The sequence below is a fragment of the Protopterus annectens genome, chromosome 2.part1 (genome assembly GCF_019279795.1).
Source record: "Protopterus annectens isolate FY-2018-M chromosome 2.part1, PAN1.0, whole genome shotgun sequence".
NCBI lineage: Eukaryota > Metazoa > Chordata > Ceratodontiformes > Protopteridae > Protopterus > Protopterus annectens.
In genome coordinates this window covers 1,697,791,796-1,697,811,389 of record NC_056729.1, presented here as the reverse complement: position 1 = coordinate 1,697,811,389, position 19,594 = coordinate 1,697,791,796, and the positions used below count along the sequence as shown (strand labels likewise).

The following is a 19,594-nucleotide window of genomic DNA, read 5'->3' as shown; positions in this document are numbered from 1 at the left end:
CTACATCAACTAAAATGGTTAGAATTACCACACCACTTAACCTGCACCCATCTCATCTCCACCCACAGAACAGTTCATCAACCTGACAAAACCCACTCCCATCAACTAATACATCAACCATACTCTACCACTCAAATTTGCCGTTCTTCACATAAAACACTACTACAGGTCACCAAAAACAAAGCTGGAGACTCCCTCTACTCCAACTATACTGCAAATATATGGAATACCATTCCACAATATATCTTAAACTCCACCAACCCACCTCAGTTTAAAAAACTCCTAAAAGAGTACCTCAATAACTGGATGTACACATGTATCAGTCCTGGCTAATACCATCCTGGCCCATCTATTCTTTTTCAGCTTTAGTCTTCCCTCTTATGAATAAACCAATCTTTTTACCCTATCCTTCCCTTTCCTCTTTCTACTGCCTCCTACGTCCACACCTCCGCCTATAAATTACCTCTCCCACTGTCTCTAACTATACTGCATCTCTGCCTTCCTCCCACTATACTATCTTTTCTCACCCTCCTCTTCCTTATTTTATTCCTTCCACTTCTAACCCAATCTGGCAGGCCTAACACAAAATCACAGACTGTACTTTAAACGTGTGTAAAACTGTTACCGTGTCCCCTCTAATCTTGTACTTACTCTCTCAGAAATCACATTTTTAAAAATTATGCATGTAGAAACTCTTGTGCTTTTATGACTTTTGTAACTCTGTGCTTGTATCTACTTGTGTGACTTATGTGCTTATATAACTTTGCAACTTTTGTTTTAATCCACTTTTGTGCCTATTTTAACCTTACTATGGAACTTTTCTCCCGGGCCTCCACCAAAACTGGGCTCTCACCCAGTCGGACCATCCCGGTAAACAAATACAAAATAAATAAAAATAAATGTACAGAAATTACTGATAGCAATCAGTCCATCTCACATTTAAAACGCACACTTTACATCATTGATTTTTGCTCTACAAATACTGAAAATAAAAAAGTATAGTTGTGTGCACTTACCATAAATGTAGATGTCCGAGTATATTCACTGTTGCAGTCATTACATTTGGGTTATCTGCTTGCAGGTAACCCTCAGTCGGCCTGATTAACAAAGTTTTGGGTCCTGCATCGGTTGCTGTCCCTTCTTCCATGACGTCAGGTCATCAGGAGTATAAAACATGCAGCGACGCCATTACATCAGTTTTTCTTACCCTAGATGTCAGGTGCCCCCCTAATGGGAAGCAATTAAATTTAAAGCACAAAGACATACCTCCAACAAAAAAGCAAATACATCAAAAAGGCTTTTCAGCCTAGTAAAGAAAAGTAGAGGTATAGCCAAAAGAAGTTAGAGGGCTGGAGGGAGGGTAACCAGGACTGCAACAGTGAATGCACTCGAACATCTACATTTATGGTAAGTGTACACAACTGTACTGTGTTCTTAGTGTTTCACTGCTGCAATCATTACAGTTGGGTAGATTCCCAAAGCTATGGTTGGGAGGAGGAATTTAGATAGCATTAGGGCCAGCTATAAGGCCCTGCAAGACTGCAGTGGCAAAGCCAGCTCTGTATTTAGAGAAAATTGGCAAATGATAATGCTTGGTGAAAGTATGTACAGAACTCCAGGTAGCAGCTTCTATGATGTCCCTGGTAGGGACGCCTCTGAAAAAAGGCTGTAGAGGTAGATGCAGCCCTGGTGGAGTGAGGTCTGATCCCCTGGGGGATAGGTTTTTCATGGTGCTTATAGCAGAAATGAATGCAATGGCTTATCCATTTAGAAATGGTTTGCTTTGAAATAGCTTTCCCCTCTGCCCCTGCAGCAAATGCCACCAGCAGTTGTTCAGATTTCCTTTGAGGTTTAGTCCTGTCCAAGTAGAATTGAAGTTGCCTGTGCACATCTAAGGAATGCAGTATCCGTTCCCCTTTATTCTGTGGACTGGGAAAGAAGGTTGGCAAATGAATGGACTGATTCAGAGCCACACTGGATACCGCCTTGGGCATGAATGATGGATTGGTTCTGAGGGACACCCTGCCCGCATGAAAGATGATGAAAGGCTCCACTGCCATAAGGGCCTTTAATTCAGATACCCTTCTAGCTGAAGTGATTGCTAAAAGGAAAGCTGTTTTCCAAGAAAGAAATTTTAAGTCTGCAGTAGCAGCTGGCTCGAAAGGAGGTAGAGTGAGTTCATTAACAGACAAAGTTAAGGTGCCAGGCTGGGGTTGGAGCTCTCCTGGGTGGTATCAATTTTTTGGCCCCTCTGAGGAACTGCTTGAGCAGTGGATGAGAGAAGAGGGGAGGTTCTGTGTTATAATGAGCTGAAATGGCTGAGGCGTGGATTTTAATGGAGGAAAATGACAGGCCCTTGTGGAGCATCTCAGTTAAGTATTGTAAAATCTGAGGTAAATTGGGAGCTGCTGTGCTCATCCCTTGAGATTGGTTCCAGGCACAGAATCTTTTCCATTTTTCAGCATAAGATTTTCTAGTACTATGCCTCCTTGCCTCTAAAATGATATCCATCACAGGTTTGCTAAGGCATGGTAAAGGAGAGAATAAGTAATTAGCCAGGCTGCAAGGTTCAGTGTTAGAAGCTGAGGGTGCAGAATCTGGTTCTCCTGCTCAGACAGCAGGGAAGGAGTCTGAGGCAGGTGCCATAAAGATAACCGTAACACACTGCGGAGGGGGTACCAGTGTTAGCGCGGCCAGTCTGGAGTAATCAAAATCATCCTTGGTTTGTCCTGTTTGATTTTTAGTAGTACTTTGGAGAGCAGAGTTAGAGGGGGGGAAGGCACAGACTGATAGGTTTTTCCAGATGAAGGACAGAGCATCCACTTTTCAAGCTTGTTTGTGGGGAGTCCTTGTGCAAAATTTGTTGACAGGGTACCAGGTGTGATTTCTTTTTGTTTATGGTGTACCCCAGACAAGTTAGAACCCTTTGTACAAAGGCCAGATGATTCAAAAGTATGTCCTGGCTTTCTGCCTAAATTAGACAATCGTCCAGGTATGGGTATATTTGAATATTTCTTCGCCTGAAAAATGCATAACTGGAGCTGGGCATTTTGTGAATACCCAGGGCGCAATAGATAAGCCAAAGGGCAGTGCAGAGAACTGATAGTGCGTGTAGCCTGCTTTGAAGCGTAGGTATCTTCTGCAAGATTCCCTGATTGGGATGTGCAGGTTTGCTTCTTTTAAATCTAGTGTTGCCAACCAGGCATCTTTGCCTAGCATAGGAAGTAATTGATGACGAGTCAGCATCTTGAATTTTGGAATCTCCAAGAAGGTGTTTAGAGTAGACAGTTCCAGTATAGGACACCATGAATTGTCTTTTCTGGGTACCAGGAAAAGTCTCGACTAGAAACCTTGTCCGTTTTCCTCTTCTGGTACTAACTGAATAGCCCCTATGCTTAAGAGAGAAAGTACTTGTTTTTGGACCTCAACCCACTGATTTGGGGGTAGGTCCGTCCACCCGCTTGGTGTTGGCAATGTGTGGAAGTGAAATCTGTATCCCTGGGACACTATTTAAAACCCATTTGTCCTGGGTAATGAGTTCCCAATTCTTTGCATGAAGAGCAATACCCCCCCCCCCCCAAAAAGGGGCAGTCAGTTGATAAGTGCTTGGAAATGTTAAAAGGAAGTCATTGAGACAGTTTACCATAGGGGGGAGTCTTATTATTCCCAGATTTGGAAGTGGAGAGCACCCACTGCTTAGTTCTGTATCTCTCCTGGGACTGAAACCTGTGTTTTTTGCTGTGTCTGGGTTTGGCTTGAGAAGACCTGGAAGGGGCTGGAAAGAACCAGTTCTTAGAGGGCCAGTGCCTACTAAATGTAGGAGGCTGAAGTTGTAAAAAATCTTTCACAGTTTAAATAGATTTAGCTTTATCTACCATCTTTTTAAGAACTTCCTCAGCCTTGTTGCCAAACAGGCGGTCCTGATTTAAAGGAGCATCCAACAATTTAGTAGACAGGTCCAGTACAGGCAAAGATTGCTCCTTAAGCCAAGCATGCCTTATGAGCACAGACCCAGTAACAGCAGCCCTGCAAGAGGCCTCTAATGAATCAAAACCACATTGCAAAGTATGTTTCCCAACTTGTTCAGCAGAATGCATTAAATCCTGTAATTCTTTATTTTCCACACAGTCAGGAATCATCATTTTCTGTTTAAGCAGTCCAATAACATGTTGTTGATACTTTAACATATGAAACTGGCAGTTTAAAGCCCTAATGGCCAAGTTTGCAGAAGTGTAAACCTTCTTACCTCATCTATCCAGCACCATGGAGTCTCTATCAGAAGGGGTAGGATTTTCAGCAGTAGAAGCCTTAATGCCCTTGGGCCCCTGTGGAACAGTCTCTGGATCTGCAATAGGATTTTTAAAAAGGAACTTGTGGGACTCAGGGACCCTGTAGTATCTGTCAGGTTTTCTGGGAGCAGGAGGCAGGGAATCAGGGGCCAAACTAGATTCTGAAAAAGCATCAACAACAATGTCTAGTACAGGAGGAATAGCTAAAGGCCTATGCTGAGGTAGGAGAAGGAAATCCCTAAGCCTCTTTTTTGAATCAGAAAAATCCTGGCTTTCCCAGTGGAAATGCTCCCTTAGAGTATGTAAGGTTTCCCCAAAAGAAAAATCCTCAGGAGGGGAAGCAGAGGGAATGGAGTCCTCTGCATGAGAATCTTCATAAGTAGATAAAGGCAAATCCAGATCATCAGAAAAAACAGAATCCTGATCAGAAGATTCATAATCAACTTCAGTCCTCGGCCTCTTAGAAGGGGGGGAGGGGTTGGCTACCCCTGATTATAGAGTTATTAGATCTTCAGCCATTCTTATTATTTGTTTTTTAGGCATAGAGGCCTGAGCATGTGGCCTGGGCATAGGTTTTTTAGGCATGGATCGAGATTTAGGCCTAAGTAAAGAAGGAGGCGTCGGTTTAATATGCAAGTCCGTAGGCCTGAATAGACCCTCAGAAGCCGGTCCCTGCACAGCGGCTACGGACCCATCCAAGGTAGAGACATCTGTGAGTTCCACAGTTGAAGCATCTCACAGCATACCGGACTCCGAATGGGTCTCAGTAGAGGGCCTGCGAATCAGAAGTAGCGGGTATCAGGGGCTGCGAAAGCACCTCACTGAGTGAACTGGTAACTGGCTTAGGAGAAACATCGTCAGCAGTTTTGGACCTTGGCAGCCTGTCTCTGTCTTTATCTTTATGTTTTTTTGTAATCTCAGTAGTCGGATGGCTAACCGACGACATTTCTGGATAATTAAACAGAGAACCAAAATATTTAGAGGTAAAAATATACTGATGACGGATCGTGTGCTGATTAAATAAAGCATAAAACGACAGCAAGGTACGTCGTGGTCAGGGCCTAGGCAAGGAATACAGTACGAATGAAAATATTTATGAGGTATTTGCTTTCCACAAGTAATGCAATTATTAACTTTTACTGACATCAGTAAGGAGCAAGAAAAAGTTTCCCCAACAGGGTACTTAACTTTATTTGAAGACTTCGGTTCTGAAACTCGAAAACGAAAATTTCAGGAGTCGGCCGACCGGCACTTGCGAACTGCTGCTTCAGGCACCGCACGGCAAGAAAGACTGATGTAATGGTGTCGGCTGCATGTTTTATACCCCTGACGACCTGACGTCATGGAAGAAGGGACAGCAACCGGCCTTGGGACCCAAGACATTGTTAATCAGGCTGACTGAGGGCTACCTGCAAGCAGATAACCCAAATGTAATGACTGCAACAGTGAAACACGAAGAACACCTGCTGTATTTACTGTTACTTCTAGACACCCTTCAGTGCACTTCTAAATTTTATTTATTTAGGTTCATAGGTTCATAGGTTCATACTAGGCTATCTGCCCAAGGGCATTTGGCTGCTCTGTCAAGCAGTGACACACTGAAAAATCCCTGGGGTGTATATCAATCTCCCATCCATTGGTCAAAGATTCCTCTTGAACAAGCCCAGAGAGAGGTGCTCTGCCTCACATGTACCGGATTTTGTTCCACAGCACAGGGAGTCTCTGGGTGATGAATCTGCAAGGTTTAAGTTCCCTTGTGGTTGCCCTTGTGGTTCTGAGGGATTTAGATTTTTTGAGGTGAAGCATATTCATCAAATCTGGGCCTTATATGTCAGGCACAGGTCACCTCTGAGCAAGCGGGGTATGAGACTGAATAGAGAGCTGAGTTCTTTCAGTCGGGCAGCATAAGATATTTTGAGGACCCTTTTTCCTTTTGTGAGGGACTTTTTGGGGCCTTTCAAGCTGTCCCCAGATCTCTGATGACTTTTTTCTGTGCTCAGTGGTTACCACCTTCATATGGTAGCTAGGGATAACCTTGTTTACTTTTGGCGCTTTGGCGTTTAACTTCAGGCCATGGCTCAGTTACCCATCCATTTCTGCCTTCTGCCCCTGGGGAGATGTCTGTGATGTTTTTTCGACTATGCATGGCCTAGTTTCAGATGCATCTGCAAACTTTGTCAGCCAACCCCCTCCTGTGTTTGCATGTACTTCAGAAAAGTAGATGCGGGACACCCACTTGTGACAGCTTTGAGTCTGACATGGCTCCAGCAACTCTGACCCTGTGGGTTCTGTCACTTTAGCCAGTTTGCAACCCATCTGTATGATGGGTGGTTTCAAGCTCTGCTGAGTTTTTTTTGATGATACCTGAGTGGGCGTAGGCTGTATGGACTGCCTTTCCTCATCAATGGGTGACTTGGACTGTCAAAAAAAAGTCAACCAAAGTTTTAAGAAGGGGATCTGCCTTGACAAAGCCACTGGGTTGGATCCAAAGTCTGCAAGTTCATGAGTTCCTCTCCATGTTTCTCCATGGCTTTGCAGATAAGCTAATGGGGCGGTAATTTCACTCTAGGGGGAGGCACCGCCCTTATGAAGTGGGACCACAGTGATCCTGAGGTGAGGCTTAAATATCTGTCCCTACTCTGTTCTAACTGTGGGTTTTAATTCCGTTCTGGAAGCACACAGCAGCGGGGCGATCATCCAGTCCATGGATGCTGTGTTTTTTGCCTTAGTGAGGCCAGATGTTTGGGGCTACATAATCATCTGAATAGATATCTCTGGGGGGGGGGGGAGGGGACCTGTCAAGCTGTCAGCCAGGCAATGTTATGTGTGTGTGTGTTCAGTAATTTTCCATTTTTTTTGAATTAATTCTGCATATCCTGGGAGTTTCCTCCCTAGTTTTCTAACATAGCTAAAGAAAGGCCTTATGATTCTCTTTTAGGAGTCCTTGATTTTTTTCTCAAAATTTTTTTTTGATGATTTTTTATGAGCTCTTAGTTTTTACTTATAACAAGGTTTTGCTCTATCTCTTCAGCACATTTGCCTCCTGGCTTGTTTATGGCTGGGGTCCATGACTGGGCCAACTTACCCTTTGGTACAGAGAGTCTTAGTTTGTTTGGGATTGCCTGATCCAGCATACAGTCCTGTAGAGTAGGGAGTAGAAGGCATTTGTAAATGATTCAGCGTTTTGAGTAATGTTACCACTGGCTCAAGGGGCCTTAAAGGAGACATATTAGGGTAGTTGAAGAGTATGTTGTTGATGGTGTTTGGGATACATTTATCCCCTTTCCATTTTTTCAGGAAGGATGATGAGGTTTGAGTTTGAGAGGTGGCCTGTAACATGCTACAAATTGCAGAGCAGTCACACCAACCTTGAGGTGGTGTCCTGGCGAATATGGACACCCCCTCCTCCCCCTGGTTCTTGGTGATTTTTTGGCGGTGCGGCGCATGATATGAGGTGAAACCTGTTAGTGCTGGGGTGCTCTCAGGAGCCTTGAACCAGGTTTCTGTCACAGCACAGACATCGATCTTCTCCATTTGACTGGGAAAGTCTGACTAGGACATAGCCTATTTTTAGCGGAGGCCAGGGGAAGAAACACTCCAGACATATGCCAAAATGTGGTATATGCTTCACAGTTCACCCACTGGTTCAACACAGTCAACAAAATTCTAGTCTTTGTCAACCACATTTTCTTGCAAAATCACATTTCACAGGCCTATTCCTATACTACACGTACTGGGACTGATGTTTTACAGTCTCACATTTATTCACTAATTTCAGTGTTGCCGCTCTTCTTCCTGATCACCTCCGTCTCACAATATCAGTCTCAGGCTGAAGTCCAACGTACTCCTGACTCATCTAGACCGTTTTCTCTCGAGCATCTTCCTTTGTAACAATGGAAACAATTTCACTGGCAGTCTCTCTCTATGGGCTTTGTTACTACCATAAGAATGAAAAGCAGAAACCCCTTCTGCTTGCTGGTTCACTCTTTGTTGAATAAACTTTATTTCCTCTTTAGCCTATTCTGTGTCAAAAACATCTTTATTCATGCAGGGAAAAATACTCTTATGACAGCTGGATATAGCACCTTGAATTTCACACATGCTCTTGACATTCCCTGACTGCTAGGATAAACTTGCTTCTGTTCTGGCTGGTGTACAGTGAATAATCTTCTACAAAAACCCTGCTGTTCCCCATTTTCAGTGTTTCCCTTTTGCTAAATTTTTGTCAGGAGGAACACTTTCTGCTGGTATGATTGCATTTTTACCACTATAGGTCTTGGTTGCTTTCTCGTGGCCAGATCTGGAACATACATACCATGTGCCCTTTCAGTTAACAAATCCTGATGTGGAACACAACTCCAGTTCCTGCTTATTTATACTTTCTTAAAACTAATACAGTTTGTTCCACAGACTTTTCGGGTACAACAGAAAATCTTGGGTTTTCTCTGCGAACACTGTCTTCTAGCTCATTTTTTTAAACAGCCCTTTCTGGGAAGCATCATAGTCAGCCAGCCTCTTCTTCACTCCAACCTGATCTGTTTTTTTTATTTATCAGATCATCTTAATACTTAGTTAAGGCTTCTATTTATTTCCAATATTTTATCTAACTTACTATATTCCTTTAATGTTTCAATATTTTTAAACACATATGAATGCATTTGTTTTATTTTTCCTCTAAATTAATGAATGCCAACTCCTGTACTAAAGCTGAAACTTGAATTGCTTTTTGCTAACATCAGCAAGATTCTTCCCAGCTAAAATTTTCTTTTCTAGTTGATTTTCTCTGTTTCTCCAAAGTTCTTATCTGCTGAAATCCAGGCACTGTAATTACTAACCTGTAATCAAATTTTCCCCAAAATGACCATCACTGGCCCCTTTTTCAGTTTCTGTTTTCATATTTGATCAACCTGTTGATCACTGTGCAGTCATCTTCTAACCTCTATTAACCTGTCCACTTCTCTGAGGATACAGTTTGTGGGGGGAGGTAGGGCAGTAATGGTATAATGGCAATTTCTACAACCATGTTACATACCACTGAGTAAACAACAATAATGGCAATTTCTACAACCATGTTACATACCACTGAGTAAGCAACAAACTGCATCATGAACTTTAACATGGTTGCTTTCTTTCTTTTTCAATAACATGGCTAGTGAAGAAAACAGGAAAATGGTCTGCAGTAGTGACATTTGCCTAAGGGCCCTGCTTAGGTAATGGAATAACTGCAGCAGCCTTCCACGGGTCTAGAAAAATGCTTGTAAATATATTCATATGCTCAGCTATAAATGTTGTCATTCACAAGTCCTTACAAATTTCAGTTACAAGGTGGCTATTGCCTTTTCCAATATCTTGGGACTAGTGATGAATATATGAGATTGGTCGGGAGTGGTGGCATTTGCTGAAGGGCCTTGCTTTGGTAAGGGAATAACTTTCCACGGGTATGAGAAGATGCTTGCTCCTAACTAGACACTTATTATATGCCTTATAGATTCAGGTATATATGCTCACAAGCCCTTACTCATTTCAAGTAAAATGCATTGTTGTCTGCCTAAGATTTGGTACTTCCTTAACCACTTACTTGTACTGGAAACACTAATGCTGATGAGATCAAAATCAGCAGTTGAACCAAAAAGTCCCTTTGCTGTTTCCATAGCCTGAGGGTCAGCGCAATGTACTACTGTTTTTTCTTTTTTTGTTGTTTTTTTGTGTGTGTTCTGTAGTCCAAAAAGTACAATCTGCTTTTTTGTGTGATTTCATTTTCCATATGAATGTGTTAACAATGGGGAGGAGCATGGACTTTTTAGGACTCAAAATGATGAACATTCCACATACTGAGGTACACTGGCGAAGAACACACATTAGATCTGCATAAAATTTAATTCCATTTTTTTGTTGTAATTTCTCTCAGTATATCCACCTGTATCATTTTTTATGCCATGGGAACACCCACAGTTAGCATCTGGGAATGCAGATTTATTCAAAATTGTATTGCACATTATAAAATCTACTGCTGTGCAGAGCAAGTACACATCCTGAAAGCTGACAAATTAATTTTGCTAGTCTGAGTTAGTCACAGCTATGTTGGCAGTTAAGATATGCATGATGGGGAAAGTAATGCCCCTGGCCAATAAAGCAAGTGAATGTGAAAAGAATTCTGTACACCAAAATACTTTTTTTTCACTGTATTAATTCAGTTTAGTCAATCACCGTCTACAGCTAAAAAGTACAGTTTTGTACCTACCATAAATGTAGATGTCCGAACTGGATAGCATCTGCAGTCATAACAACTGGGTTGTCCTGTCGTCAGGCAGCCCTTCAGTCGTCCGGATTCCAAAGTCCGGGTCCGGCTTCGGCTGATGTCGCACTTCACCCGACGTCATCTCTGTTGGTCTTCGGGTATAAAGGCATCAGCCGACGCCATTTTCCTCAGTGTTTCTTGCCCCAGATGCCAGTTGCCCTCTTGAAGGCTAAAATTTGGATAAATGCCAATGTTTCCAAAAAGATAGAGGTAAACACAAAAATAAGCATGTATGTACATATATACAAACAAATACACCATAAAGACTCCCCACCAGCTAGCTATTAGGAGGGTAAACACCCTAGGAGTACCACAGAGGGAAGGAGGGAGGGTAATCCTGACTGCAGATGCTATCCAGTTCGGACATCTACATTTATGGTAGGTACAAAACTGTACTATGTCCTTCATGGATGCATCTGCAGTCATAACAACTGGGTAGAATACCATAGCCAACTAGGGAGGAGGAAAACTAGATTATGGTGTGTTTAGGATCCCTTGCAGTACAGCAGTGGCAAACCCTGCTCGGGATCTGGAATATAGAGGTAAATTATAATGCTTGGCAAATGTATGCACGGAGGTCCAAGTAGCCGCCTCAATAATGTCTTTGGTTGCCACTCCTCGTAAGAAGGCTGTGGTAGTGGCTGTTGCCCTTGTAGAATGAGGTCTTATGTTCTGTGGAATTGGTTTTCCATGGAAGGAGTAACAGAATCGTATGCAATTTCCTATCCATTTGGAGATTGTCTGTTTGGAAATAGCTTTTCCTTCCCTTCCTGTTGCATAGGCTACAAAAAGCTGGTCAGTTTTTCTGCTACTTTTTGTTCTGTCCAGGTAGTAGCGTAGCTGTCTATGTACATCCAAGGTATGCAGTATTCTTTCCCCTCTGTTTTGTGGGTTGGGAAAGAAGGTAGGTAGGTGGATTGCCTGGTTTAAAGACACTCTGGATACCACCTTAGGCATAAATGTAGGATTAGTCCTCATGGACACTCTATCTTGGTGGAAGATTAGGAACGGCTGTACTGCCATTAGGGCCTGAAGTTCAGAAACCCTCCTGACTGAGGTTATTGCCAGTAGGAAAGCAGTTTTCCACGATAGATGCTGTAGGTCTGCTGTTGCTGCTGGTTCAAAGGTGATAGTGTCAACTTTTCTAGCACAAAGTTCAAGTTCCAAGCTGGCAATGGTGGTTTCCTTGGAGGTTTTACATTCTTGATTCCTCTGAGGAACTGCCTGAGTAAAGGATGTGAAAAGACAGGTGGATCAAAGCTGTATTCTGCTGATATAGCTGATGCATGTATCGTGATGGAGGAGTAGGACAGGCCTGTATGTAGAAGTTCTGCCAAATACTCCAGAATGTTAGGCATATCTATGTTTGACACATCTTTTCCTCTTTCAGTACTCCAAATGACAAACCTTTTCCATTTTCCTGCATAGTTCCATCTTGTTGAAGGTCTGCGGGCTTCAAGAATAATATCTTTAACTCTTTGGGAAAGTTCTGGATTAGCTGCTGCTATGTGATGTTCCATGCAGTCAGTTGCAACGCTTTTTAGGTTTGGATGCATGATGCTGTAGTTGTTCTGAGTTAACATCAAAGGCATCAGGGGTATTGGCCACATATTGTTCGAGACATGCTCCTCAGCAGTGGGTACCAGTGTTGTCTTGGCCAGTTTGGAGCTATCAGGATTATCCTTGGACGTTCTTCCTTGATTTTTAGTAATACCTTGTGTATCAAGGGAAGAGGTGGGAATGCATATGCTGTTAGGCCTTTCCAGCTGAAGGAGAGCTTAATCCACTTTCCATGCCAGTGGGTGGAATGTCCTTGTGCAGAATTTTTTGAGCTGGTGATTGAGAGGGGAAGCGAATAGATCTATCTGAGGCATTCCCCATTTCTTTGAGATGGTCTTGAAGATGTCCGGGTGTAGCATCCATTCGTGGGCATCCGATGTGGTTCTGCTTAATATGTCTGCTAGAGTATTCTCCTTTTCCGGTACAAATATTGCCTGTAACTGGATGTTGTAGCTGAGTGCCAGGTTCCACAGCTCCAAAGTCATTCTGCATAGGGGTATGAATGAGTGCCTCCCTGTTTGTTGATGTACCACATGACTGTGGTGTTGTCTGTCCTTATCATCAACTGGCCCTCTTTGAGAAATGGTCTGAACTTTTGGATTGCCAGTTTTACTGCCAGCATTTCTTTTAGGTTGATGTGCAGGTGTAGTTGATCCTCGTCCACAATCCTTGCACGCATTTGTCCAGCATGTGGGCCCCATCCTAGGTCTGAAGCGCCTGTTGTGATGGTCTGGTTTGCTTGACATCTGCGAAAGGGTAGACCTGGGTTTGACTGGCATGCTTGAGCCCACCATAGGAACTCCTGTTTTAAGCATGGAATTAGTGGAATTTCTGTTTCTAGGCTGTGCCTGTGTTGGGACCATAAATTCTTTAGGTACCACTGTAGTTTTCTCATATGTAGTCTGGCAAGTGGGACCAAGATTATGCATGATGCCATGAAGCCCAAGGCCTGCAGTACTTTTCTTGCTGTTAACTTGTTCTGTTTTGTTAGAGCCAAGAAGTAAAGAGGGAGTTCTTTTTGTTTTTCTGCAGTTAGGAATGCCATTTGTCTTACTGTGTCCAATTCCGCGCCCAAGAATGTCCTTGTTTGGGATGGTATCAGCCCTGATTTTTGTAAATTGACTGTGTATCCCAGTGCTTGTAGCAAGTAAATGACCCTTTGTAAATCTGTTGTCAGCTTGCTTTTGTTGTCCCCTTGTAGCAGGCAGTCGTCCAGGTATGGGTAAATTTGAATTCCCTGTAGTCTGCAGTGGGCGATTACTGATGCCAGGCATTTTGTGAATACTCTGGGCGCAGTAGATAAGCCAAAGGGCAATGCTGAGAATTGATAATGCTCTGATCCTGCAAGAAATCAAAATCAGGAACCAGAAGATTATCTGAGGAAGCATAGCTTGGCTATGCGAAAGCGCTCATCTACTGTCTTTTACCACATTAAATATTTTATATTTTGTTACAAACGGAGGTTCTATTTATTCGTGGTGACTCCTTCTGGTTCCTGATTTTGATTACCTGGCTTTACTTGTCGGAAGGCGTCTTTGAGCACCAGTAACAGTTTTATCATACAGTTATCCTGCAAGAAATCTGAGGTATCTTCTGCAGATTGGTTGAATGGGGACGTGCAGGTATGCCTCCTTGAGATCTAGAGTTACCAGCCAACACTCCTTGCCCAGCATGGGAAGAAGTTGCTGTAGGGTCAGCATTTTGAATTTTGGGACAATGATGTATGTATTTAAGGTGGACAGGTCGAGAATAGGTCTCCAACTTTTTTCCTTTCTTGGAACTAGGAATAGTCTGGAGTAGAATCCCTTTCCTTGTTCTGTTGTTGGCACTCTTTCCACAGCTCTCATGTTTGCTAATTGCATTATCTGTTGTAGAGCCTCTGTTTTTGATTTGGAGGTAGATTTGGCATTCCTCTTTTGACTGGTAAAGTGTGGAAGTGGAACCGGTAACCTTGATCTATGGTTTGTAAAATCCACTTGTCTTTTGTGATATAGTGCCAGTTCTTCGAAAATAAGGTTAATTTGCCGCCTAATGGAGCTGCTATTTGTTCCCTGGTAGGCGGATTTAGAGGCAAGTCACTGTGGTTGTGTTGTTGTAGTGGCAGTGGTTGTGTCTGTGCCTCTGTTGTTACCTTGCCACTGTCGTCCTCTGTAGGCACCTCCTCTGGATTGGTTTCTGCCTCTGGAACGTCTATTCCTGCCCCTTTGGGATCTTGTAGCTTTAACATGATCCGGTAAGGCTTGTTCCTTTAGCCATGCATGTCTTCTTATCACTGTGCCAGTCATGGCTGATCTAAATGAAGCCTCCAGTGCATCATAGCCACATTTTAAGGAATGGTTACTAACCTGTTGTATGTTATTTACCATTTCTAATACATATTTCTTATCAATAGAGTCATCAGAGGATAGCTTTTTTGTTAACTGATCAAGCATAAACTCTTGGTATTGTATCATGTGAAACTGACAGTTTAAAGCTCTAGCTGAGAGAGTAGCTGAGGTGTAGACTTTTTTGCCCCATCTGTCTAATGACCTGGCTTCCCTTTCAGAAGGAATAGGGTTTTTAGCTGTGGTCGAGGCTACTGCCCTGGGACCCTGGGATATAGTTTCGGGGTCTGCAAGTGGGGCCTTGTAAAGGTGGTGATGAGTGTCTGGTACCCTGTAAAATCTGTCTGGTTTGGCAGGGGCTGGAGGTAAAGAATCTGGTGCAGAGCAGACATCATTGAAGGCATCATCCACCACAGAGAGACAGGAGGTATAGCTAAGGGCCTGTGCTGTGGAAGGTGCAGAAAGGTCCTAAGTCTTTCTGGAGTCTGAGAAATCCTGCTGCTGCCATTGGAACTGCTCTCGCATGGCATGTAAGGTTTCCCCAAAGGAGAATTCTTCTGGTGGGGAAGCAGCTGGAATGGATTCTTCAGCATCTGAGTCTTCATAATTGGAGAAAGGAGCCTCTGGCTGGTCTGTTATGTCTGATTCATCGGCAGAATCATCAGAGGACACAGGCTCGGGGGGCTCTGCCCTAGGTCTCTTCTCTGGGGGCTGAGAGGCCCTGTCTGGGTGAGATTGAGATCCCTAATTAATGAAATTAAATCTTCTGCCAGAGTAAGCATTTGTGAACTAGAAGAGGGACTGGTTGTAGGGGGTTTAACAGGCACTGTTTTAGTAGTTTTGGCTGCTTTAGCCCTGGCAAAGGCCTTAATGGACATGGCTGCTGGAGGCCTAGCAGCACCACGTGCTGGGGTAGAGACATCCAAGGGAATGGTGTCTGATAAGTCAGTGGCAACCACCGTAGTGGATAAAATTTCTGAGGCCGATTCAAGAGAAGTAGCAGGGGCCTCAGTGGTAGTGATAGATTCAGCTGTACTTTGATCAGTTTTCTCGGTTTCGCCGAAACTGAGACACTCTGGTTTGCTTAACCATGGTTTCGGCCGAAACCGAGACCGCTGAGTGTCGGTCTTTATCTTTGCGTTTTTTAGCAGATTGGGTAGTCGGAGGATCCGACGGCATAATATACGCAAAATCAGAACCAAAAAACTGTTCAGCAAACTCCGACCGACACCTAAGCGCTCGGTTGAATGAAGCACAGGCGAACAGGCTGCTACGCCGTGGGCTGGGCCTAAACAAGGCAGACAATAAGAGTGGAAATCTTTATGAGGTATTTGTTTCCCACAGGTTAAACAATTATTAACTTTTTCTGACATCGGCTGAGGCAAGAAAGAGTCCCCAACGGGTACTTAGCTTTAGAAGTCTTCAAGTAGTATTCGGTAGAAGTAATCTCTGGATCCGACCGACCGGCACTTGCGAACAGCTTCTGCTTCGGGCGCCACGCGGCAAGAAAGACTGGGGAAAATGGCGTCGGCTGATGCCTTTATACCCGAAGACCAACAGAGATGACGTCGGGTGAAGTGCGACATCAGCGGCCGGACCCGGACTTTGGAATCCGGCCGACTGAAGGGCTGCCTGACGACAGGACAACCCAGTTGTTATGACTGCAGATGCATCCATGAAGGACATCAGGAACAGACTCACAAAAACATTTCTGGAGATGCAAACACAAATCAAAAAGTGTCACAGAAAAAAGAGATTCTAAAAGAAATCAAGTCAGAATCCTCCAGAGTCAACGAAAAGAAGAGCAAAAAGAAAAAGGAACAAATAGAAGAGCAGAGCATAAACCAATACCATTTAGAGCTCTGAAGGGCTCAGTACTCTACAAAAGATTACTATACAAGGTATTAATCTGAGCCCGAGAGAGGAGTGCATGATATAATGTAAGGTATTAGTCTATTACCCAAATAAGTGAAACTGTCCATATCTAAAACCATGTTTAGTATTAATGCAAGCCAAGAGGACGAAGGCAAATGCAATACATAGAGAATTTACAAAAGGAGTCAACTAATCCAGCTGTGGGGAAATAATACAAAACTGCAGTATCCCAAAAGAACTACGCAAATAGAGGGAGAGGATACAAATTCTAAACAGTGACTGGAATAAACCTCAGATCTTGGAAATGTGAGGCACAGATATAACAGAATCATCAGACTGTGACATCTAAATAACTGAGCACTACTGTTTACCATTTAATGCACATTAGAGTGTTTCTACAAAGAGTTTTACTTCTTGTATTAACCTTCTAATGAAATAATGCTACTGCTTCCCAATATAAGCATACAATCATTGGCTGCAACTATGGGATAATTCGTGCAATGCTACACTTCCACAGTGATCTCATCCATCACAATAATTTCTTCAATTATCAGCTGCATTTATGTGATTAATATATCTAACAGTATTCACTACATGAAACAGGCATCAATGATAACTTGCCTCGGCTGAGTTAAGGATCCTTGAAGCACCAAGGCAGCATGGGAAATACACTGGGACCGGATATTACTCAGTAGCTGGCTCACAGCAGGCTGACTGCACATCTAGAGAGAGACAAGTCAATGAAATAAACAAATGCAAAACAGTGGGCACAGATGCTATACAACACATTTAAGTATGAAACAATAATATTCACTTACATAATTTTGTCATAAATCTGTCAATAACAGACAAAAATAGTCTGTTTACATGATGCCATACATTTCTTTTACATATCAAAGACTTGAGTATATGTAGCAAATCTGCTGAGATTTGCTTTACATTACTGATTCCTTGTCTGCAAATTTAGTCTCAGAATTAAAATTAAGATAACCACTTGTTTGTAAAAAGTACAAAAAAAATGGAAGAATGCCCAACCCTATGGTGCAGAGAACTTCAGTCCTGACTGCAACCTAGGCAACCCTTACTTGATTAGAAGCATGGGAGTTGGACAGGAAGGGATGGGGAGGACAGCAATAAGTAGCCACTGCTAGCTTACTCATCCAGGGAGACTGCTCTCACTTGCCATTTCGGTGTCACCTAGGGGAAAAGCACAAAGTGTTACACCTGTGGAGCAGGAAGCCTGTCAAGCAGAAACTGTCAAGTGGTCAACAACATAGGTTAGCCCAGCAAACTGCATGTGTGTGTCCAGGCGTGTACTCTTCCCAGAGGCAATTGGCATTGCGGAGCTTGAGGAAGTTGCCACTAGGAGGTACAGGAGCTCAAGGGGGAGGGCCATCAGCTGGGGCCAGTACACTGTCCCACTTCCTACTGCCAGACTCTCACCAGGGAACAACTAGGCCGATAAGGTCCTCCAGCTAGGGACTAAATAAACCACAGGACTCTCCATCTGGGACAGAAATAAAATGTGTCACTGGGGCAAAGGAAGAGGAAACGCTGCATAAGACCCAGTGGGCAAAAAAAGTAGGTGCAGGTTTATTTATTTATTTTTATTCCTCTGTCTCGTCAGCTGACTATGCTCTTGTCCTCATTCACGGGGTACACCAAATGTTCCTTAGCCAACCTAGGCATAACTAGAACCTACACACAGAACTGCTGAGGAGACTGAAGACAATGGTGCAGCATCACACTGCTGCCAAGGAATGTATTCTAACTCTCACTAGCTCCCCACCGCAGGCTCTGCAAGCTCCATATTAGTGATGCACACTTATAAATGTACACAACCCCTAACACTGGACATCGGCATTGGACCCGCTTGCAGAAAAGCCTGTCAGGATCTTAGTGCTACTACACTGCAGTGATCCTAGGCTGCCTCAATCCTCCCTAGAAGGGTGAGCAGACATCATCCAATCAACACCGTACCTCTGCACAAGCAGCTGCTCCTAGTGCCCATGCCACTAATCAAACATCGGTCGCTGGGGTGACAGTAAGAACTTTATCCCTCTACACGAGAGGACCAATGGTGTTATCCACCCCCACCAATGGATGACTGTGCCTTAGGGACCCATTAAGTAGCATCCTCTTCTTAGTGGGTCCTTAAGGCACAGCTATCCTTTCCAGCAACCAGAATTTGGTATCACTTTTTGGAAGTTCCTGTGCTCAGAGTCAAAAACACATCAATAACAACACCTACTTTGACATACCAATGCTACTGCATAACCTAAACGGTCCCCAGCACTCACCATTTTGCCTTTTATCTTAACATTCAGCACCATCTGGTAAACCAAGAAACAATAAATAAAGATTTATATCTCCATTGCTACTGAGGGATATGCAAGTATACACTTTTCTAACTTACTGTAAACTCAAAAATTATAACTGCCTTAAAATACTGAACATGTGAAACGGGACAGAGGGAGGACACTTCTGCCCCTTCAAGGCGGATTTTCATTGTAACTTAACTAGCAGTACAACAATGGGACAATTACATCTAACATCAATGACCATCCCTGATTGGTCATAAAGCTGGGATGAATTCCAAGAAGCAGCAACAGCATCACAGGGGAGAAGAGTTTGAGGACAAGACCATATGAGATTGACCCTTACCCTACAAGCAGAATTTAGGACTATGACCAATGAACATACTCAGGAAATGTACACTGCAATTAGCTATAAGCACTAACCATAAAGGAAACTAACAAGCTCTGAAGGCAGACTCCTCCAAAAGGAAGACAGCATAATCCAACCCCAGTTAAGAGTGGAAACATCCAAGACCACATATCAGTGGGGAAAGCACTGTACTTCATGGAAAGGGACTAAGGGAAAAAACACATTTGTCACTAACTCAAACTACTGACAAGGGTCAGAATAAAATTCTCCTTTCTAAGACAGAACTGCCAACTCCAAAGAGAGTGAGTGAAGCAGGCTCCGATCTCGGTCCTCTCCTCCCGCACTAGGGGCTAGAATAGAAACATGCAAGAAATAAATGTGTTTTCTTTTCTGCGCTCCACCACACACTGACCACAAAGTCATAGCCTCTTTGGTCACTCCACCGACCTGTTCATTCCTCCTGGGATTATAGTCAAGCACTGGAAGTGCTGCAGTCAACCGCAGTAGAAGGTTCTAATTTAGCAGTATATCTCCATGCATGTCAATGACTTTTCTGGGGCTAAACATGACAAAGGCATTTG

The 19,594-nt window shown here is 43.4% G+C and overlaps 1 protein-coding gene across 2 annotated transcripts in view; it reads right to left on the bottom strand.

Annotated features, from left to right (window-relative positions):
• The window catches only part of UBE4B (ubiquitination factor E4B), a 2,592,778-nt gene that overhangs the window by 1,690,357 nt on the left and 882,827 nt on the right, over nucleotides 1-19,594 (bottom strand). For both annotated transcript variants that reach the window (XM_044063145.1, XM_044063144.1), the window contains one exon: nucleotides 16,968-17,068. In XM_044063145.1, coding sequence (XP_043919080.1) covers nucleotides 16,968-17,068 — 101 coding nt within the window. The remainder of the gene's footprint in view (nucleotides 1-16,967; nucleotides 17,069-19,594) is intronic.